Here is an 18,862-nt window from a genome sequence, read left to right on the forward strand (position 1 = left end):
GTGTGCTCTCTGCTTACTTTGCGAGAAGACGACTTGCATCTGACTGACTGGTTGATTCCCTGGCCCGCATCCAACTCGCTATCTTGGCTAGGTAGCCATATGCCTCTCCCATTGTCCAGGCACTCACTGTCTACCGCGCGTCCATATACACGTCGCGTCTAAGTGCCGTGGGCGTGGGCAGCGTACGCACACACGCCGTACTGTGTGTACGTACGTGCATCGCTGCTGCCGCCGCCGCCGCCGTCCTTCCCGTCGTCCCGATGGCCCGATGCTCCGATGTCGTGGCCAGCTACCTACCCAACACCCCAGACTCACGTCGGCCAGACTCAACCAACCACCTCAGCCAGCCAGGCAACCAGGCGTGGATACAGACACGGACACAGACACAGACGACGTGACGAGATGCGGTGCGATGCGATGCGATGCGGAGAATTTGTTATGTGGCGGATAGTGGTGTTGCTATGGGCCGGATGCCGGGTGGGTGCTGACACCCTGCCTGCGTACTTGCCCGCGTATTTCCTCTGGTTTGCTTCGCCTTGGCTGGGCTACACAAAATCGCCCGCCGCCGCACTTGACTGTCTTTTTGCTCATGCCTCTCTGATACCTGGATGGAAACGGACGCGGTGTTCAGCTAACCAACAGCTGCCCTGCTCACAACCCCCACAGGCATAGCTCTAGGTACAAAGTCCGAGGGAAGAGGAGACGCAGCAGTGTTTGGTCTGCCGAACTTCCTCCATCCGTGAGTCTGCGCTGCGCGTACAGCGCAGTGCAGCGCGATGCGGGTGTTGTTGCACGACATACAAAACACACGCCATACCCAGCCAGCCAGCCAGCTTTCCAGCCAACCAGTGATTTGACTCTGGTCAGCGTGAGAAGCCAGCCGGCCGGCCGGCTAGTGGTCTATGTGCTTGTCTGCTTGCTTGCTGCGTGCAATTCTGCTTGCCTGCTTTTCTGCTTGTCTTGCCTGGCCCATCTGCACTTTTCAGTCAAGGGAAAGGAATCCACAACTGTGCTTATTTTTTTCAAGACACACACACACACACACACATCACATCAGTTTCTGGGTGCTTGTCTAACTACCTACTGATGCGGTTTGCTGGTCTGCTGATTCTAGGTGTCTGCTTTACAGCGGGCGGATGGATTGTTTAGCTGAGGACGCGGGCGTGCGTGCGTGCGTCCTGCAATTCTGCTTGTTAATTTGTTTGGCGTTGCATCTTTCTGAGATAGGCTTTGATCCTCCGTCATCATCTCTCTCTCTTCCCTTCTTCCTTGGTAAAGCTAGATTACTTCTGCGCTCACATACCAGGGACGCTTCCATTTCTGTTATTCTTCTCACGCTCATCTCTTCTTCTTTTCTCTTTGTCAATCACTTTAAATACCTGTATATACTTATCCACTGCATTCCCATCGATCGAGATCATGGCTGGCGCCGCAGATGAGACTTATACGTTGCTGGCGTTCAAGCTTCCACATTGGCTGGGTCCGCCGGCCTTTTCGATGCCTCTGCTCAAAGTTGCCAGGCCACAAGCTGGTCAACACCATTCTTTTCTCTCTTGTCGCCAATCTGCAAGTTTGAATACGCTTCCAGTGGTAGGCAACCGTCGTATATACGCCACACCGGTCTCCCACGAAATTCCTCCTTCGGGCACCTCAGGGAACCGTCGCAGACTCAACCTCCCCTTTTCCTCTTCTTCCCTTCCTCACCCCGCTCATTTCGTCTGTATATACTATTCCCTCACTCTTCTCTTCCTCCAGCCACCTCACAGCCGATTGGGGCGCACAAGCAAGAGCAGCCCGCTACGCTCGTGCTTCCTTCACTGCTGCATTTGTTCGTCCCCTCGCCTTCGATCTGAACCTCGACGTGGCAGAGCTACGGAAACGGCCCATGTGCTGCGGCCTGCAGCGCGTCCAATGCGCGACTTGGCTCCTGATCTCGTCAACTCGCTTTCACAGTTGAGAAGACGGGGACGCGATGTCGGATTTGTGCTGTGGAGGGAGAAGAGCAGCTTTGACGGGGCGGCGGCCAAAAACGTCGTCGCAGCCCATAGGTTTGGTTGCTTTGGGGGCATCGTGTCTTTAGTACTTATTTTCCCCCTGCCGCCGTACATACTCGAGCCGCATGCGACAGTGTCACATCGCATGTGGAGAGTGGGTGGGTCGATGGTATATGGTGAGGTCAACCCAGCTCCCCTACCAATGTTGCTTCTCTATGCTAACTGACTTGCAGAGAAACCATCTCTTCCGGCCAAATCATGTCAGCCACTCACCCAGGACCGTCACAATCCGGCATACAAACCCGAGGCGTACACTTCCGGGAAAACATGAGGAGGCCCAAATCGCGCACCAGTGGATGGCCTTCCCTTTCAGAGAGGCGGGCAGAGCGGCTACGGCTTGTTCGACTCCTGCTTGTTGCTGGCTGCGCGATTCGCACTGTGCTGCGCCGTCCAGGAAGAGCTTCGTGGCATAGCTTCCTCCGCGCGCGCAAAGCTGGCAGAGTCCTTTGTGTCTGTGAGTTGTTTTGTAGCGCTGGATCGATGTAAGTTGACTGATTTCGTATTCGAGTTCGATGTGTTGTGATCAGGCTGACTGACTGGTTTTTTTGAGGGATCGAAGATTCCTATCCTATTGCGAGCTCGACGTCCACAAGATTTGGTCCTATGCCGTCTGGCTTGTTTTTGGTCTCGGCCTTTCCCCTCTCTCTTTTTACTGTCGCGCGTATATATACAGCATGTCTTCCTCTCTCTACGGAACACGGAGAAGACATAATTGGTGAGTCGAAAACGCTAAGCCAGAAAGCGTCAAGCTGACTCCTCCCAGCAGCACACCTCACAGGCATGACCACACCGCTGCTTCACCAATGGCTGTGCGCGGGTTTGCTCTATTTCGTACCTCGCCATCGCCGTCCAGCGCGTCGGATTCCCGCACGCTACCAATTGGAGAGCCGTGGCCGTGCAGTTGGCTTCATGTCTGCGTACTACCCAGCTGGACTGATCACTTCCAGCTCAATGCATGCAAACAGCCAACCAGACCATTCAGTCTATGGGTGCATATTTCCCAGGCCTACGCTCCTTCCGGGTGAGATCGAGGGGGTGGACGATTGATGCACTGTGTCGGTGAGTGAATGCCCACGCCCGTTTGGTTTGTCTGGTAGGACTGACTGACCATTACAGAGACGGAAACAACTCGAGAGCGTGAGTTGACTTGGCTCCACGAAGGCCGATATCACACTTGTTTTTCGGCTTTTCTTTTGGCTCTGTTTGTTGCTGAAATCAATTCCTGCCGTATATATCCGTGGGTACAGCTGGAGAGCACCTGACGTGAGCGTCGGCCAGACCCAAGAATCGCACTTTCAGGATAGCCGAGAAACAGACTCTTCTGTTGCCGCCGTTCGCTTCTTCGCAGAAATCCGCAAGGCTGCCGGAAGAGGCTTCTGTGCGCCTGAAACTTGGACGGATGATTTGCTGCGGTGAGTGAGCGCGTGGAAGTGGACACTCTGTCTTTTCCCCGGCTTCCGTCTCAGCTTGTTCTCTGCTTCCGCCTCTCCAACATGGTAGCCAACGAAGTGAGCTCTTGGGTCACCGCGCAACGGCATGCTTGCCATCTCCTTTGTTCGATGTCAGGCAGAAGCTGGCCCCGATCGCTTCCCCATCATGAATACGGAACATCAGCACGCCAATCGGAACTCTGACAATCCGTCCTCTGACTTCCTCGTTCGACCCCGAAGCTTTGTTATGATACCCGGTCCAAACGACGCCAGCGCAAAGGAGAGTCTTCTCCCGCTGCCGCTGTGTACACCCATCTACTTTCTCTCCCATCGTATATACCGTCACTCCCGCTGCTTCAACGGGCTTCGGCCTACCGCGGCCGCTACGTTACTTTCGTCGTGCGCTTTGTGTTTCCTACCACGATTCCGCTGTCGTGAGTTCCCCTTCGACATGGGGTTTTGATGATGAGACTGACCGGTGATTTCTCAGGGCTCGATGAGACTGCTAGATTTCCACATTCGTACCGCTGGCTTTCGTCCCGGCTTGTCTTTTGTCTATGTATATGTCACCTGCACCTTCGCCCATCGGCGCGCGCACACCGACCTTCCCAAGCCTCGGGGCCCTCTTGCGTCCAAGGCTAAGCCTGTCCCTTGTGAATGGGGGTTTCTGGGGCAGAGGCAGCAGATGATTTTCTTTTTGCAAGTGATACGTCGATTCTTGTGGAAGTATGATGAGACTAATGGTTTTGATTACGGATGGATGAGAAGATCGCAGATGACCCTTCGCTTTTCACATCACTGTTGAAGAAAGGTACTTGGGACTGCTCCGTCTTTTGTCTTCTCGATTCGCCTCAACTCTTTCGTACATACCTCCACCTTCACCCATCGCTCTCCTTTCCCTATATATCCACGATGCCTGAGCCGAAGTCTTCGCCAACCAAGGCATGCAGCCAACGCTCTTGGTGCCGAAGGAGCTTTCCTCGCACAGTGAGGAGAGCGACGCCGAACTGCTGGTGGCGCGCCCGTTTGGTCACCACAGAGCTCTCGATTTGTGGCTTTCCACTAAGGCCCAGACTTCGTGACGTCAGGTGCGGTAGACAAGCTGACGAAGAACAAAGCCTGGGGGCTCTTCCATGCCCGCGCTCATTGAGATGCTTCTGGAGCGTCACATATCAAGTTGGCGACATGAAAGCTCTCTCGAAGGACCCTCATGTTGGTCTTGGTTCGCCAGCGGTAATCGCGCCACAAGCTTCGGGGATGCGTGAAGGAACCTTGGGCGGTTTCATCAAGGACGTGTTCCTGCGAAGTCCTCGCCGTGGCCTTCGATTCTCGGAAGTGAGTACAGTGATCCTTCTGACAAAGAATTCTTTCGGTGAGACTAATAACTCCACTCTAGCATGTCCCCGAGAAGGACCGAGCAGCCAGTCGCCGGCAAAGGCGATGATCGTGCCCAAATGGCTTCCTACCAGCGAGCACTAGGAGAGCGCCAGCGGTGTCGCGTTATTCCGCCTTTGTTCTTCCCCAGATTACCCTTCATCGGAACGTAGTATACCTCCATCTTCACTTACTTCCCTCTCGTATGTACATGCCGCTTGAAGGCAACGGCCGAAGTCTCCTCTGCCTCTCTGTGCAGCCAACTCAGGCATCTCAATGTCCCTGCTTTTCGAGTTGGAGAAACCACAGAGACCGCTTATAGGTTTCCACTCTCGCGGTTTGGCACCGACTGGGTCCATGTCAGGAGTCTTGGGCGTGGGCGTGGGCGTGTGCGTGTCGTAAGTGAGTCTCCTGGTCCGATCAATCAGCTCCGAGAGAGATTCAGAGCGCCAAGTCACTCAACCACCTACGAGAAGTGCTCCTTCGACTCGCTCGATCTACTCTCTCCCCGGCTTCGCCTGGTCATCTCACATCTCGACATTTTCACCTCACTCTTCACCAACTTCCTTCTCATATGTATGCGGCCTCCTAGGCGCCGTTCTTGAAGCGCGTCAAAAGTCAAAAAGAACGATTGCGACGTCGGCTCAAATCCAACGGGGACATCCAAGACATCATGAATCAGCTGGAAATGCATGATCTGGAGGATCAATTCCGGGAAATTCGCGTCGACAACAGTTTGCCGGCAAGAAACCTCCACGCCCATGGCCAACACGCAACTGAAGTCCGACGGGAGCTTGAGTCATGGACTCAACCAACCAACAATGACAAGAATGAGGGCACCAGAAGGCGTCGGCAGGAACGGAAGCTTGGCGACTTGGTCCAGCGCGCTGCCGTCATTTTGCAGCACTTGTCCTCCCCTAGCGTGTTCGTGGTGCGCAACGACTGTCCAACTGAATGCGGCGCCGGAGCTCGCCAATGATTGGGACGAATTTCCCAAGCTCTGGCACCTAAAAAGGATAATCACTTTGCACTCCTTCCAGCTCTAAGCTGCAAGACACACCGACATCCGTCATCAATGCCGCCGCCTGTGGTGGACCGGAGCCTGCAAAAGCTCCCAGCTCAAAGCCCTAGGGTGGAACCGCACCAACTCCTGCTGCTTCAGGAGAGCCCTGTTCGAGTCAGCAAGGCTCAAGATTGCAAAAGCCATGGAAAAAGCCTACAAAAGGACTCGGCTTTGCCAAAGTCTGAAAAGGGAGATCTCAACGTCGACGTCGTCCTTGACCAAAGGAGCTGTGCGTGGGCCCTGCGTCCCGGCCTTTGACTTTGCGGCGGCTGCAAGTCGAGCGGTAGATGACACGGCTGCTGTGAGTATCGGGTCAGATTGATTCGCGCTTACGCGCGGAAAGAAATCCATGCCAAACCTGGTGTGCTGTCTCTCCCTGTCCTTCTCTGCTCTCCTCTTCGACTTCTCTTCCCTCCACCTTTTTCTTCCTCGTCTTTCTAGAGTTCCCTAATCTCCTCGTAGCAGCCAAACTTTCCATATGTACACATGCCTCGGTCTTTTTTGCTCCATCCGAGTCAACATGCACCGAAGACGGCGCTTCCGTGAAAATCTACACGCTGCGCATCTATCTCCGTGTGTCGGAGAACGAGTCGCCAACTCTGGTGCAGTCACACTTTTTCGGTTGACTGAAGAGGCTGGTCCATGGGATAAATCGCCTCTGGGGAATCTACCTGCGGTTCCAGCAGATGATGACGATGACGACGACGGAAAGCCATTTTGAGGACAGGCTCATTTTGTATATGGCTTTGGCAGGTGAGTCACTGAATTCATTGGATTTGAATTCGAAATTTTCGGACAAGGCTAACTGTCAGACTGACAGGCCCCCTCGGTGCCGGGAGCGCCCTCGGTCGTGATCGATGGGAAATGCACGGCCCTGCTACCAATCCGCTTCCGCCTCACAACTCTCTTCTACCTTCCACCTTTCAAGAGGCCCACTCACACAAGGACTTTGTGCACCAGAGGACAATTTAAAGTCTTGCTAGCGGTCAACATGCGGACGTAGATTAGCAGCATTGGGGATGAGAGGTCCAAAAAGGTATTTTGTTACCTCCTTCTTCTCGTAAAGTTTTGTCACCCTTCGTCCTTTGTATAACCTCCTGTACCCACGTATATACCGGTGCCTCGAATGCCTTCGCCAGCCAAAGATCGCATCTCAGCCGGCGCTCCAGAGCGAAATCACGACGACGACTTGCCAGTCTCTTTGGGTCTGCTCCCACGCGTGAGAGCAAAGACACTGTTTCCGACGACCTCGAAAAGGACTATAGTCACGACTCGGCTTGGGGCAAAGATCTTTTTCGAGCTCAGGAAAATGTTGAGCTGGACAGGATTGGCAACTTACGAGACACCCCAAGGAGCTAGATCATTGTGGCCAATGTTGGCGCTCATTCGGCTGCTCATGTGGATTCTTATGGCTATTGCACCTACCTCTCCTTGCAACAGGGCAGGGCCATTATTTGGTTTTTGACATTCAAGTGGATCGTGCCGAGAAATGTCGCCAGATAATGATGCAGCCAGGAAAGTCTGTTGGAACCAGCCAACGAGACCATCGGTGTAAGTGTCAAGTCCATTTCGACACATTCGAGAAGATTGACAACTGTTTCCAGTGCCGCAGGGATATCGGTTCCTCAGCAGAGAACAGCACCCTTCCGTCAAACTCTGGTCCTTGTCTCATAATGAAAGAACAACGCAACCAGATCGTCCAGTACTTTGCGTTTGGAAGGTCGTGGGAGCGCCTGCAGCAAAAATTGTGTCCGAGACAGGCTCCAAAGGTCAGCCGTCGTACAGCGCCTCAGTGTACAAGGCCCTGCGCAAACGCGTGCTATCAAAGACGAGGGACGCTTTTCGGAACGCTACGAACAAGATCAGTGCTCCTACGCCGCTTATGACGAGAAGCCAGCCAGCCCCACGTGATCAAGTTCGCCATGACGCCTGAGTTTCGGGATCAAGGCGTAGCACGTGGCCGTTCTCCCCCTCGCGGCGGTGGGGCTGCGATTACGCGACTACAAGCGGGTCCAAGCCTTGCCATCCACAACGATGGCTATCTTCGGGGTAGTGCTGTTGCCATCAGGGGCCTCGCTGAATACACGCAGCCACCAGTCGTGGCCCATCCCTTGTTGGCAACGAGGAGAGAAAAGACTCGAGTGTCCACCTGCCCGATTTTCGGGTTCAAGCTTGTCCCGTTCCCCTGAGATGCGCAACCGGTCTCATTTGGACGCACCCGCTCCTGGTTGTGGTGAGTTCATTGGGTGGATCCACCCAGAAGCCGAAATGCGCACCGGGCGTATGGTCGGCCTTTGTGCTTCCTTTTGTGTCTCTTCCAACTACTCAACTCTCACTTTCTCCTTTCGGAACTATCCCTGAATATGCAGTTTACCGACATCATCAATCACCACCGTATATACCAACGCGCGACAACCTCGCTCATGGGCGATTGATCTGTCGAACGCAAGTTGGGAGACAGGGTCCGTACTTGGAGCTTTTCTGGCGAGATTTCAAACGCAAGAAATGTCGCTGCCTGCGGGTCTTCTGCCACCCCGAAGCACTTTTGGGTGCAGGCAAATGGAAGTGTTTTCTTGGGGAAGATGGGGTATGCCTTCAGCGCTGATGCCAGGCATGATTCCAGAGGCATCCACGCAGGAACCATCGCGGCCATCTCTAGCATGGGTCTCTGCAGGCTTGAGAAACCTAACGTGTCAACCTGGGAAACGCATCTGCAGGCACAACTTCCACGAAAGCCGTTCTTTGCTTTGGGGCCTGAGAATGCCCAGCCCTAGTGATGACGAGCTGTTTCACTGCTTCCTTCATCTCTTGGTTTACCTTTCCTCCATTCATTTCTTCGTCCTTCATCACTCGTATATTAACATCTTCCGACGTATATACCTGTGCTCGACTGTGTCGCACTTGAAAGTCACTTGCTCAGATGCACCTAATGCTTCATACTGAGGCTGCTGCTTCGAGCAGGGCGCACAGCATTCCGAGGCAAGCCAGCAGTCGTACGACGAGACCTCCGCGCAAGACCTGGTGCAGTGACACTGCTCAAATGTTCCAATTCGCTCCTAAAGCTCTCAGGAAAGCTACATGGCGCAGTGTTCTACGTCAAATCGTGCGCAGGGTATCAGGTCAGCTTTTGCCAGTTCCTCCGGCCGTGAGCGAGTCCCAACAGTGGTCAGTGCCAGCAGCGAGCGATCACACGCTGCACTTGCGACTTTGGAGCCTGGTTCAAACGACAGAGCGGCCAAAGTGATTACTCCAAAAGCTGCACACCACTTTCACCCTTTTGCGGCGGCACGGAGGAGCAACGATTGCTACCAATGCGTCCGTGTTTGCGTGTTGGTGGGCTCGGCGCTTCAGTGCGCGATTGTCGTCGTCGATGAGCTCTCGCAACGACATCAGCAAAAGCGGATGGGTTGGCCAGGAAACGATTGCGTGCGTGACCGGATGAACCAACTGGCAGACGCCCACTGTTCGAGCAGCAGCAGCAGCATCCGCAAAACGTCGTTGAGGATCTGGATGGTTCCTTGCGAGCAAGCCGCCGCATTACAGGACCTCGTCGGCCATACTACAGTCCAATATCAATCATTCCTGCCTTTACAATGCGTCCTACGATTTCAAACTCGAGCGTGGAGGCTTTGGAAGCGGTCCGAGACATTGTCGCTAGCGAGGACATAACGACGTGCTAAACCGCAGTCGACGGACAACACCAGACAAACAGAGCAGCCATTCTTCCCGATCCCCTGTTGGCTCCCTGACCATCAGAACCCTTTCCTCCACTGTATAAATCACAGAACTCTTGGCGCTCAAGCTTTGGCGGATGGATGCTTGACCGCTACCGAATGCCTTGCGCCACGGCTAACACAGCCGCAATTCCTGCGACCGTTGTGTGGCGCTCACCTCAACAACGCTGGAGACGTAACTGGGGTTTCAGTATCGTCTTTCGCCTCCGTGTGCCCCGGTAGTAACCTCTTCGAAACATCACTGCTCCTCCTACGCAGAATTCCCGGGCCATTGTCGACACTCAGCCTGGAAACTCAACAATGGTCTTTGTTCGACGCTATCTGACAGCGATTCTAGGCTTCGACGGAGGCCAAGAAGACTCTTCCATTCGCTCGTCGCCGCTCTTCTATCAGCCGCCTTCCTGCCATGCTTTTTCTACGAGAGATTAGTTCAAGGGGAACCAAAAGGTTGAGCAAATATTGCCCAAAACCGCTTGCGCAAGATATACCTGTCGAATTACATCGAGCACCCCAAAAAGTTCAAGGATGGTCGCTTTGCTCGGCACCCTCAGTGGCCATTCGTTGCGTTAAACATGAAGTACCACCGCTCCCTCTGTGGCTTCACCCACCAGTCCATTCTTAGCTGGGACCTCTCGCATAGAAAGAAGCTCTATTTCCACAAGCGCTGCTTCGCTGATACCGACACTCTTCTAGAGGCGCTCCAAAAGAATTTCTACAAAGCCAGGTGATTCATTCAGAGCATTTTCAAGCACTCTGCAGCTTCGCTGGGCACGCGACCTTGCTGAGCACGAAGGAGCTATGAGCTCGCGTCAATCACACGCGTTCTCAGATGCCCCACCTTCTTCATCACCTTGAGTGCCATGCTCCCTCGCCAGCCAAGTGATCTGACGAGCTGAGCCGCAACACAGCACTCTACACTTCGCTACTTCCTGCCGCCTTCGTGTATGGTCTAGTAACAATCACAATTCATGCTTCCAACCCCTTCCTACGCGCCGCCGTCTGGCCGTCCGGCTACACGACCCAAGGATGGCCACAGCTTCGATCTACGCTGACGAAGGTGGAAGCGTAGTGTCTGGGCGTTGTGTCTGTGTGGGATGAGACTGCCAACTTCTAGACTTGAGGGGTTGCTTTCGAAAAGTCAGGTCAGTCTTTTGGTCTTTATGATGTATTGACTGATGCTAATCTTGGTAAGATTGTGACCTGGTTGTTCTGATTCTGTCGTATATACCAACCACTTCGCCTCAAGCTTGCCACAAGAAATTCGGAAATCATCCAATGGCACGGCAATGCCTTGAGAAAGGAGACACAGTTTTCTCTGTCGTAAATACTCGCCCCCTCCTCTCAAGCTCTGCGATAATTTGTGCCCCGTTCCCCCAATCGCAGTACTACCTTCCCAAAGATTTGGATGTTCGCTTGCGGTCCTGAAGTGAACTCACTTTCCCACGCCGATCAGGTCAATCGGCCACACTTGCGACGAAGGACATGATCCACGTCCCACGCGACGGAGCCGGGTCTGTGTGGGCGGGAAATTATGAAAGAGATCATTTCCAGGCTCAAGCGCACTCTGTTCTCACAACCCGAACGGCTAGTACAAAATGCCGCACATTCAGTCAAGGCCACGAGCATCCCAACATAGCGGCTGTGGATAAATGAAGCAAACCAAGGCCGCCTCCCATTTCCTACCAAGGTCCTCGATGGCGATCAGGAACGTCCTAGCCTCCACAAAGTGCAAACTTTCACCACCTCTGCTCGGTCGACGACATTGAACCCCCTTCCCCGCTGGTGAGTGTTTCGGTCTTCGTGGTGGACAGATACTGATGTCATTTGGACCAGGCTCTGGGTTCTTAGTGTCTATAGTATATACCCACCTGCCTGTCTCTGGAAGGTTGGGCAGAAACGGAAATTTCTAGAGGTCTCCGACAGGCTGACTGCGAGTCACTGCTTAGAAATTGGGATTCCCTTTCTCCTATTCGCTCCCGGCAACGATGCCCTTATGAGGTCTGTGAATCTTCCGCGGCCTGCTCACTGTAAGCAAGAGAATTTGCGTACAATGGACCTGTCAGACTGCGGCGTCATTTGGTGCGCGCTTCTAAAGGCTCTGCATTCAATCCTCAGCCTGGTCTTAGGGTCTTGGGGAGCGCAACGCCACTGCCTCATCTGCCCCAATCGACCCAAATAACACTCCAACAGAGACGCTTCTACTATCCATTCCCTTTGGCAGCCATATCTCGTCAAAACGCTCAGATTGCGCACGTATATTCTGGCACCTCAGTCAGTCTGCGTCACCCCAGAGACCTCAACCTGCGCAGCACCCCAACGGTCTTGCGTCTTTCTAGCAAAGGCCCTGGGTCGCAATTGCGGCTGACGATGCTCGTTTGCGTGCAACGCTGTTGGTTTTTGTGTGGGTCAAAAATGGCTGGGGAGAGACGCGTATTTTGGCGGAGAAGGTAAGTTGGTTGCTTCGTGTGTGGCATCTGGATGGACCGATGCTGACTCTCTAAGAGAAAGCCTGGAAACGACATGGGTCTGAGCTCCATAGGCAGAAATCACTGGTAAGGTCAACGTCTTTCCGGCAATCCAAGTGCCGCCGTTTGATGTTGCAGTTCCCCCCAAGTTGGCAGCGGCAAGCGCCCTGTGGTCATTTATTTGTTCGAGCTGCGCTGTCGATGAGCACTATCTGGGCTCCACCAAGGCTCCCAACGAATAGTGAACGCCCCAAGATGGAGTTACCATGCGCTGCCTTACGATATTCTCGGATCGGCTTCGTGGTCTCAAGCAAGACGTCGAAACGAAAAGGCGTCTCTATCCTTCAGCTTCATGTCAATCATTAGGCCACGGTCGAGTTCTTTGACAGCGTCATCACAGCCGACCAATTCCCACTGACCGCACCCATGAGACAGCAGGGTCCTACGCAAGAGGCTTTTAGGAGCGCTTTGAGTGGACTCCGCTCCAGCTCCGTGAGCATCCGAGACTTGCAGACGCTGCGTGGCATCTCTTGCGGTAACTCAGTCGGAGATGTCTACTGTGCTTCGTGTTTGCAGTCAAAATAAATCGGTCATCGCGCTCAACGGACCCCGAATGATCGTCTCCATCAAAGCCATTCACTCTACCCGAGGTAAGTCTTTTGCGTTTTGTGATCCTTTGGTTGATTCAAGCTAACACGTGAGATTCAAGTATTTATCGATTCTCTTTTCCACTGCTTCAGCTTTACCCCATCGCATATATACAGGCCGTGTCCCACACGTCATCTCCCTGTTCCATTTCTAGCAGACATAATGTACGCTTGCTGAGAATCTTCAATCATCAAAGCAGCTGCGGTGCTCCAGCATCGACTTCGTCCGACACTGTCTCCAATACCACACCAACTGTATATATATCCCCCTCCTCCGCTCGCATGCCCGCCACACTTCCCTACTTCGCCCGTCCGGACAACATAGGGCTACTTCCGGTCGCTCCCGACCAGGAATTTGAGTGCCCTGCGTCAGTGCCGCAACGTCATGCAGGGACGAAGGAGTTCGTGCTTATTTGAAGCCCGAGAATGCTCCTGGCCATGGGTCACTGCGAGGCGCAGAGAAACTTGAAGTTTGCTTCGTGGCTCGCTGCCACCATAAAATTCCTCTGGCTCTGTTCTCAGGGTCAACGCCCTTTTCCCTCCCCTGAAATGTCGCACAAAGCCACCGAGTGCGCCATCATCCAGTCGCCGCAAAGCATGCCCCGGATCATGCTTTGCTAGCTGGACGGCGTGCTTCGCCAACTCGCAAGCTTGACGACCACTTGCTTATTGGTTCCATTCACTTCCGCAAGATAGGGTGCCGAATGACGTCCGATTCGCGGTCGGTCTTTGTTTTCTGCGACTACACCTTTTCCAGCCGTCGTTCCGATCGATGTGACGGTGCCAATGGCTCAGAGAAACCCAAGAGCTTGTGCCCATATCTTGGAAGCATTTTGTCCACGGCATGGCAATCCTTCGTCAAGGACAACCATTTGTTGAATTCGGCTATATCAACAATGCAGAGATCGGATCGAGGACCACGCAATGCATTACGGGATCCGATGCCCAAGCTGTAAGGGGTTTTCGGTGGCTTCCGCACCCTATGCAACAAGCGCATCCAAAGAGAGTAGAGTACTCGAGGACCCAAATTACGAACGACACCATCATTATTCATGGAAGGAGAACAGCGCAAATCAAAATTGTTGCCCCTTCCCCGTCATCCGGCATTCTCAACACCCAAGTCGGCAAATTCCTTCGCCTCCTAGGACCCCTCGTGCTCTGGAGCGACAACAAATTGTGTGTGGCGTTCCAGATCGTGATGTCAATGTTTTCGATCTATATACTTTCAAGTCTGCTGTGGGCACCATTTAGCTTGAGTGAGTCTCCGATTGCCGACGACTGGGGCAAAGCAACCACATCCCCTCTATCTTGGTCATTCTTCCTCGTCGCCCTGCTCAAAGCCGCACCAGGAGCAGCAAAGTCCTGGGCGACAAGGGGCTCAACAAACCTATCCGCAAAAGGTTCCGCCAAAACTTTCCGGTCGACTTCGTCCCTCCAAACGGCTGCGCCAGTAGACGACCCAATCGGAACCATGGCCGTAACAATGCGATGTTCTGATTGGAAATGCCTCAAGGCCGCCACACAAGAGGACGCCTGCTCATCCAACTCAACAGTGGCGTGATTTTTGGCGCAGTCCGTTCAGCGACGCCGTCCGCACTGGTTTTTGAGGGAGGCCGGGGCATATATGAAGCGCCGCGGAAATGCCTCATGATAATTGCGGTCCGGCAGCCGTGCCTCCATTGGGGCTTCTCGCCGTATGTGAGGGCCGGCTACTTGGTCCCTCGCAGTCAATCGCCTCGAACTCAAGAATCTCGGGTTTCTGGTGAGACGAAAACTTGCCTTTCTGTTTCTTGTTGCGGCTGCCAACCGGTGCGGTCCACCAATAGGACGCATCCGCAATGGAAAATCGAAGCCACTGTGGGAATGGGTCAGACGTCGGACAGGCAGCACGAAGGTTGAACAGCTACAGCAGACTTCGCCAGAGCCTTTCACATTGAAGAGGCCAGGCGACAAGACGTCGTTTCTGATAGACATGAAATTGGCGCAGATCAAAGAGAAGGCCTTGCATTTTAGCCACGAGGCCAAGGAGCAGGCTTTTTCTTGCGACTAGCCAGCATACAAGCTGGAGCAACTGAAAAATTCAGGGATCCACCCACTGATGGCGATTTACCACCTTGTGCCAAACCCGAACACGATGTATATGTAAGTCACACTTCCACGCGTCCTCCCGTCTTTTCCAGACCACAAGCTGACTGTGAGTTCCAGAGCCTCCAGATAAGGGAGCCACAGAGGATACCACGCGCGTGTCATTTCCGACTCCCCTTCCTCCACGTTGGTCTGGCCAATTGACCTGTACCAAAATTCCCTTTCGGAAGCTCTAAGAGTCGATGTCAACGCGTGGACGTCGTATAGAGCAAAGCAGCTATCTGACTGCAGCGTCAACCAATCACTGAAGTACATGCCTGCCGTTGGGTTGCAAGAGACGCGAAAGTACAGCCTGAGCCTACAATTAGTGCCACACTCCATTTTGCGGTCCTTCCGGCCACGGAGAAACCCGAGACAGTGATGATGGCGGGCTCGAAGCTGGCCGAGCTAGCTGGAGTTGTTGTTGCGGGGAGGAGCTTCAAGCTGCACTGGCCTTCCAGGAGATGCTGCGGCACAGGGACCCAGCACCGTGGACTCAGACTTGGTCTCGAAACTGCCGTACCTAGCAATCATTTTTCTCTCGGGGAGGAAGAGAATTTAAGAGCTTTCCAGGGGCATGGGACGAACGACCTCGTCACACGATGAAAGCCCGGAAGATATTTCTGCTCTGTCTTTGGCAGAGCTTCCCGGGTCATTCACCTTGTGCCCTGCCATTTTGCGTTGGCCCCTGGAATCCAACGCGTAGCAGCTCACCGCGCTCAACCGTCAGTCCGATCGACATCTCGCTTAGTTCCATCTCCCTGTTGGAATGTATATATATCGATTTTATCCACAACCATTTGCGCCATTGCCTCGCGCCTCGAGGGCCTCCAGGCGGAATGGTCGCAACAAAGCACGTCGTGTCAAGTCTGGGGCGATGTCCTGTCTGAGAGAGGAAGACATCATAGATGACTTCAGGTATCCCTTTGCAAGACGTTGGCTGGACCATTTGCATTTCCCAGATCCTCATCGCCGGCCAGCCTACATATCGCCGATTCCGCCGGCCTGAACTGTGAGCGACTCTTCATACAAGTCTGCGCTGCTCGCGTCCAGCCGGTCGCTTCGCAAATCATGGACCAGCACCGCCGCTCTTCCAACCGTATCCAGATTTTGAGCTGCTGGAACCACACAGACAGACAGGCTTGCAACCTCGTGGTGCGGCAATGAAGTAGTCGAGCTCAAAGCTCTGCTCGACACGTGGGAAGGCTTCACTGTCGAAATCTCAGTGAACCAGGATTTCCGGCACCACAACGGCAACAGATCGCGCAGCTTTCCGTTGGGTGGTTCCGCGGCAGGCCTGACATTGCTCTCGTTTCAATGTTGAGTCTGGGATGTCGCTTCAGACAGCTGGAACAGGCCATGGAAATTTCCCCCCTCGCTCCAGGAACCGTCACTGAGCTTGCCAGCGGCGATGCTGGATTCCGGGCTCCCCCGTCGGTATACACAGCTCGCAAAACCCACCCTCCCCATTTTCCAAAACGCAGATCAGCTCGTGGCGTTCTGGCACCCCTCCCCTTCCGAAGGCGTCTACGGCAGCCAGTCAGCTTCCCAACGAAAACTCGGTCGGCAGTGATGTCATTGGCAACCTTCAAGACGTCATCAAGTGCGCTAGGCGGGCACGACGTGGAGGGCAAAAGGTCTCGAGGCGCAGCGGCAGGCCATGACCGCGACGTCATCGACAGAGCACCAGACAGGCCCGGCTCGCCGAAAAACAACTCGACGAACGATAAGCGTTGTCGTCGGATGGCGGAGGCGGCTCCCACGCGAAGGAAAGGAGTCCTCAAGGACACGTTGATTCAAATGGGTTCAAGCAGCCCGACGCCGGCTCATCTGTCGAACACTTGACCTCGAAACCCTTCTTCACACACAAACCCAATCATCACACGTGACGCGGCGGTTGTGTGTGCCTACCTAGGTAGATTGCCAGCAGCTAGCCAGCCGGGGGGGGGGGGGGGGGGGTGAGGAGGAGGGGGGGTGAGATCATCTCGTGCTTCGGAGAAAGAGGAAACACGATCTACCTCGGATATATTTCCCTGCCTGCCTTCATCTCCTACGCATCCCGGATCTCGAATCATGCAGCATATTTTTTCCTTTGCATGGTGCCGTCTCAAGGCGAGAGAGAGAGAGAGGGAGAGAAAGATGAGCAAACTGAGTGGACATTGGAGAAACACTTCGTTATGCGATTCCATTCCATGCCATGCCATGCCATGCTCAGACATAAATGCGAGTCAATGGAGAAGAAAACAATGATTGAGCATCCGTTGGAAGCACAGCGAAGCTCTGCTAAGTGTTCGCAACACACCACAGACAGCACTTTTCATTCTATCGTCTGTATTTGAGTACGTATGTATGTACGTGTGTATGTAGGTGGTACCTACCTAAGCAGTTCGTTTCTGTCCTTCTGTCCCACACTCCACTGCCTTAACCCTTCCATGCGTTCACACCTCCCATACCAGGCCCACACCACGCTTGCTGAGTCTATAACACACCACTCCGTCTTAATCGCTCATATTAGAAAGCAAAGGAGAAATTACTAACGGGCTGTGATAGACGAGATTGACGCTAAATTGCGGAGAAGAGAAGAAAAACAGAGGAAAGGAAAGAAAAAACAGAGGAAAGGAAAGAAAAAACAGAGGAAAGGAAAGAAAAAACAGAGGAAAGGAAAGAAAAAAAAAAAGGAAAAGAAAAGCCATGATCGGCGCGACGCGGCGCGAGTGGAGAAAGAGGATGATGACACATGAGGCAAGCGTGGTGTTGTATCTTTGAAAGCAAGAATATCAGAAGCGCAGTGATGTGTAAGGTAGAGCAAGCAAGACAGAGACAGCGCTCTTACAGTAATTGAAACGGGGGGCTGCGAGTCACCTCAATCCACAGACAGCAGCACAATCAACTACCTTAGTTCAGCTCACATCGTCATCCTCATACGCCCGCATACGCTTATTTCTGCCGCCATAACCATCGCGCCCCTCATCCACATCCATCCTGCGCTTGGCCGACGTGTTCTGCGCCAGATAGCTCGCCATGGAATCGACGAGGCGAGCAATGTTGGACAGGTCTCTTAGGGAGGCGACGGCGCCGTGGACAAACGCCGACATCATCTCCGCGACGACGGACTGGAAGCGCGACGGGTGTTCCTGTGACAGCTCGCTGAGAAAGGGCGCCAGGTACAAGGCCATGGCTGCGGTTGTTGTTGTTGTTGTTGGTGGGTTGGCGCCGTGCACCAGCGCCTTCATGGCACCCGACACGACAGAGCGCACGTTGTACGGGTCGATTTCGCCTTTGCGCAGGAACGAGTTCCAGTATTTCGCCATGGTGGCAAAGTCCAACGGGGAAGCGTTCATGGCGTTGACCGTGTTGCGCATGGCTTCGAAAGACATGGTCTCTAGGCGGCGCTCCTCTTCAGCGTCATTCTGCAAGTGCTGCTGCTGCCGCTGCGGCGGCGACACGTCCACGGGCGCGAACCCAGCAGCCATTCTCCTGCGCGTCGCCCTCTCACACGGCACCGAGCCCCAGTGGTAATTACCGCAGAAATGGCACTGCGGCGTCCTACACGCGCCGCCATGCTGGCACGCACAGCGACGACACGGGGCCCTGCCTCCCTCGAGCCTCCTCCCCTCCCAACGCGTCTCGTGCCTCAGCTCGACCTGCTCGCGACTGATGTGCGGCGGGACGTGGACGCGCAGGCACCAGGCGCAGGGCGGCCTGCCGGCGCTGTTCCAGTCGGCCAGGACGCCGGCGTCGTGCGCTTTCCACCGGTCCCACGCCGCCAGCCGCATGCTGAGCGGCAGCGTCGTGTCGCGGATTGCGATGGCGTCGTATTCGATGGTTGGGTCTTGGTAGGTGAGGCGCTGCTCCATCCGGCGTTGGTTGCGGTAGTGGATTCGGCCGTGGTTGATGGTGAAGAAGACCGATCGGCCGGTGCCGAAGTGGAACGTCATGAGGGCAGGAAAACAAGGGAAAGGCGAAAGATT

General features: G+C 54.2%; 4 protein-coding genes across 4 annotated transcripts; 3 read left to right on the plus strand and 1 right to left on the minus strand.

Annotated features, from left to right (window-relative positions):
• The first annotated feature begins 1,248 nt into the window (after nucleotides 1-1,248).
• Nucleotides 1,249-2,453, plus strand: IWZ02DRAFT_77003 (uncharacterized protein). Its single transcript, XM_066771197.1, has 2 exons — nucleotides 1,249-2,170; nucleotides 2,228-2,453. Exons 1-2 carry the CDS (start codon nucleotides 1,420-1,422, stop codon nucleotides 2,323-2,325), a joined length of 849 nt encoding a protein of 282 aa, XP_066619233.1. The 5' UTR covers nucleotides 1,249-1,419; the 3' UTR covers nucleotides 2,326-2,453.
• IWZ02DRAFT_77004 (uncharacterized protein) lies at nucleotides 2,454-3,254 on the plus strand. The gene is made up of 4 exons (XM_066771198.1): nucleotides 2,454-2,536; nucleotides 2,614-2,769; nucleotides 2,818-3,113; nucleotides 3,171-3,254. The coding sequence occupies exons 2-3, from the start codon at nucleotides 2,658-2,660 to the stop codon at nucleotides 3,099-3,101; spliced, it is 396 nt and encodes a 131-aa protein (XP_066619234.1). The 5' UTR covers nucleotides 2,454-2,536; nucleotides 2,614-2,657; the 3' UTR covers nucleotides 3,102-3,113; nucleotides 3,171-3,254.
• Nucleotides 3,255-3,893: 639 nt separating this feature from the next.
• On the plus strand, nucleotides 3,894-4,969 carry IWZ02DRAFT_77006 (uncharacterized protein). Its single transcript, XM_066771199.1, has 3 exons — nucleotides 3,894-3,918; nucleotides 3,975-4,819; nucleotides 4,881-4,969. The coding sequence occupies exons 2-3, from the start codon at nucleotides 4,241-4,243 to the stop codon at nucleotides 4,926-4,928; spliced, it is 627 nt and encodes a 208-aa protein (XP_066619235.1). The 5' UTR covers nucleotides 3,894-3,918; nucleotides 3,975-4,240; the 3' UTR covers nucleotides 4,929-4,969.
• A 12,822-nt stretch (nucleotides 4,970-17,791) lies between these two features.
• On the minus strand, nucleotides 17,792-18,829 carry IWZ02DRAFT_436163 (uncharacterized protein; the record flags this gene model as incomplete). Its single annotated transcript, XM_066766506.1, has 1 exon — nucleotides 17,792-18,829. One exon carries the CDS (start codon nucleotides 18,827-18,829, stop codon nucleotides 17,792-17,794), a length of 1,038 nt encoding a protein of 345 aa, XP_066619236.1.
• Nucleotides 18,830-18,862: the final 33 nt, after the last annotated feature.

The sequence above is a fragment of the Phyllosticta citriasiana genome (genome assembly GCF_038021145.1).
Source record: "Phyllosticta citriasiana strain CBS 120426 chromosome Unknown IWZ02scaffold_14, whole genome shotgun sequence".
Classification (NCBI taxonomy): Eukaryota; Fungi; Ascomycota; class Dothideomycetes; order Botryosphaeriales; family Phyllostictaceae; genus Phyllosticta; species Phyllosticta citriasiana.

Bases quoted from the DNA above. Each gene is read 5' to 3' on its own strand.
- IWZ02DRAFT_77004 (XM_066771198.1), top strand. From the start codon at position 2,658: ATGCCGTCTGGCTTGTTTTTGGTCTCGGCCTTTCCCCTCTCTCTTTTT. The intron at 2,770-2,817 runs GTGAGTCGAAAA...GACTCCTCCCAG, and splicing joins ACACGGAGAAGACATAATTG to CAGCACACCTCACAGGCATG.
- IWZ02DRAFT_77006 (XM_066771199.1), top strand. From the start codon at position 4,241: ATGGATGAGAAGATCGCAGATGACCCTTCGCTTTTCACATCACTGTTG. The intron at 4,820-4,880 runs GTGAGTACAGTG...ACTCCACTCTAG, and splicing joins GTGGCCTTCGATTCTCGGAA to CATGTCCCCGAGAAGGACCG.
- IWZ02DRAFT_77003 (XM_066771197.1), top strand. From the start codon at position 1,420: ATGGCTGGCGCCGCAGATGAGACTTATACGTTGCTGGCGTTCAAGCTT. The intron at 2,171-2,227 runs GTGAGGTCAACC...ACTGACTTGCAG, and splicing joins GGGTGGGTCGATGGTATATG to AGAAACCATCTCTTCCGGCC.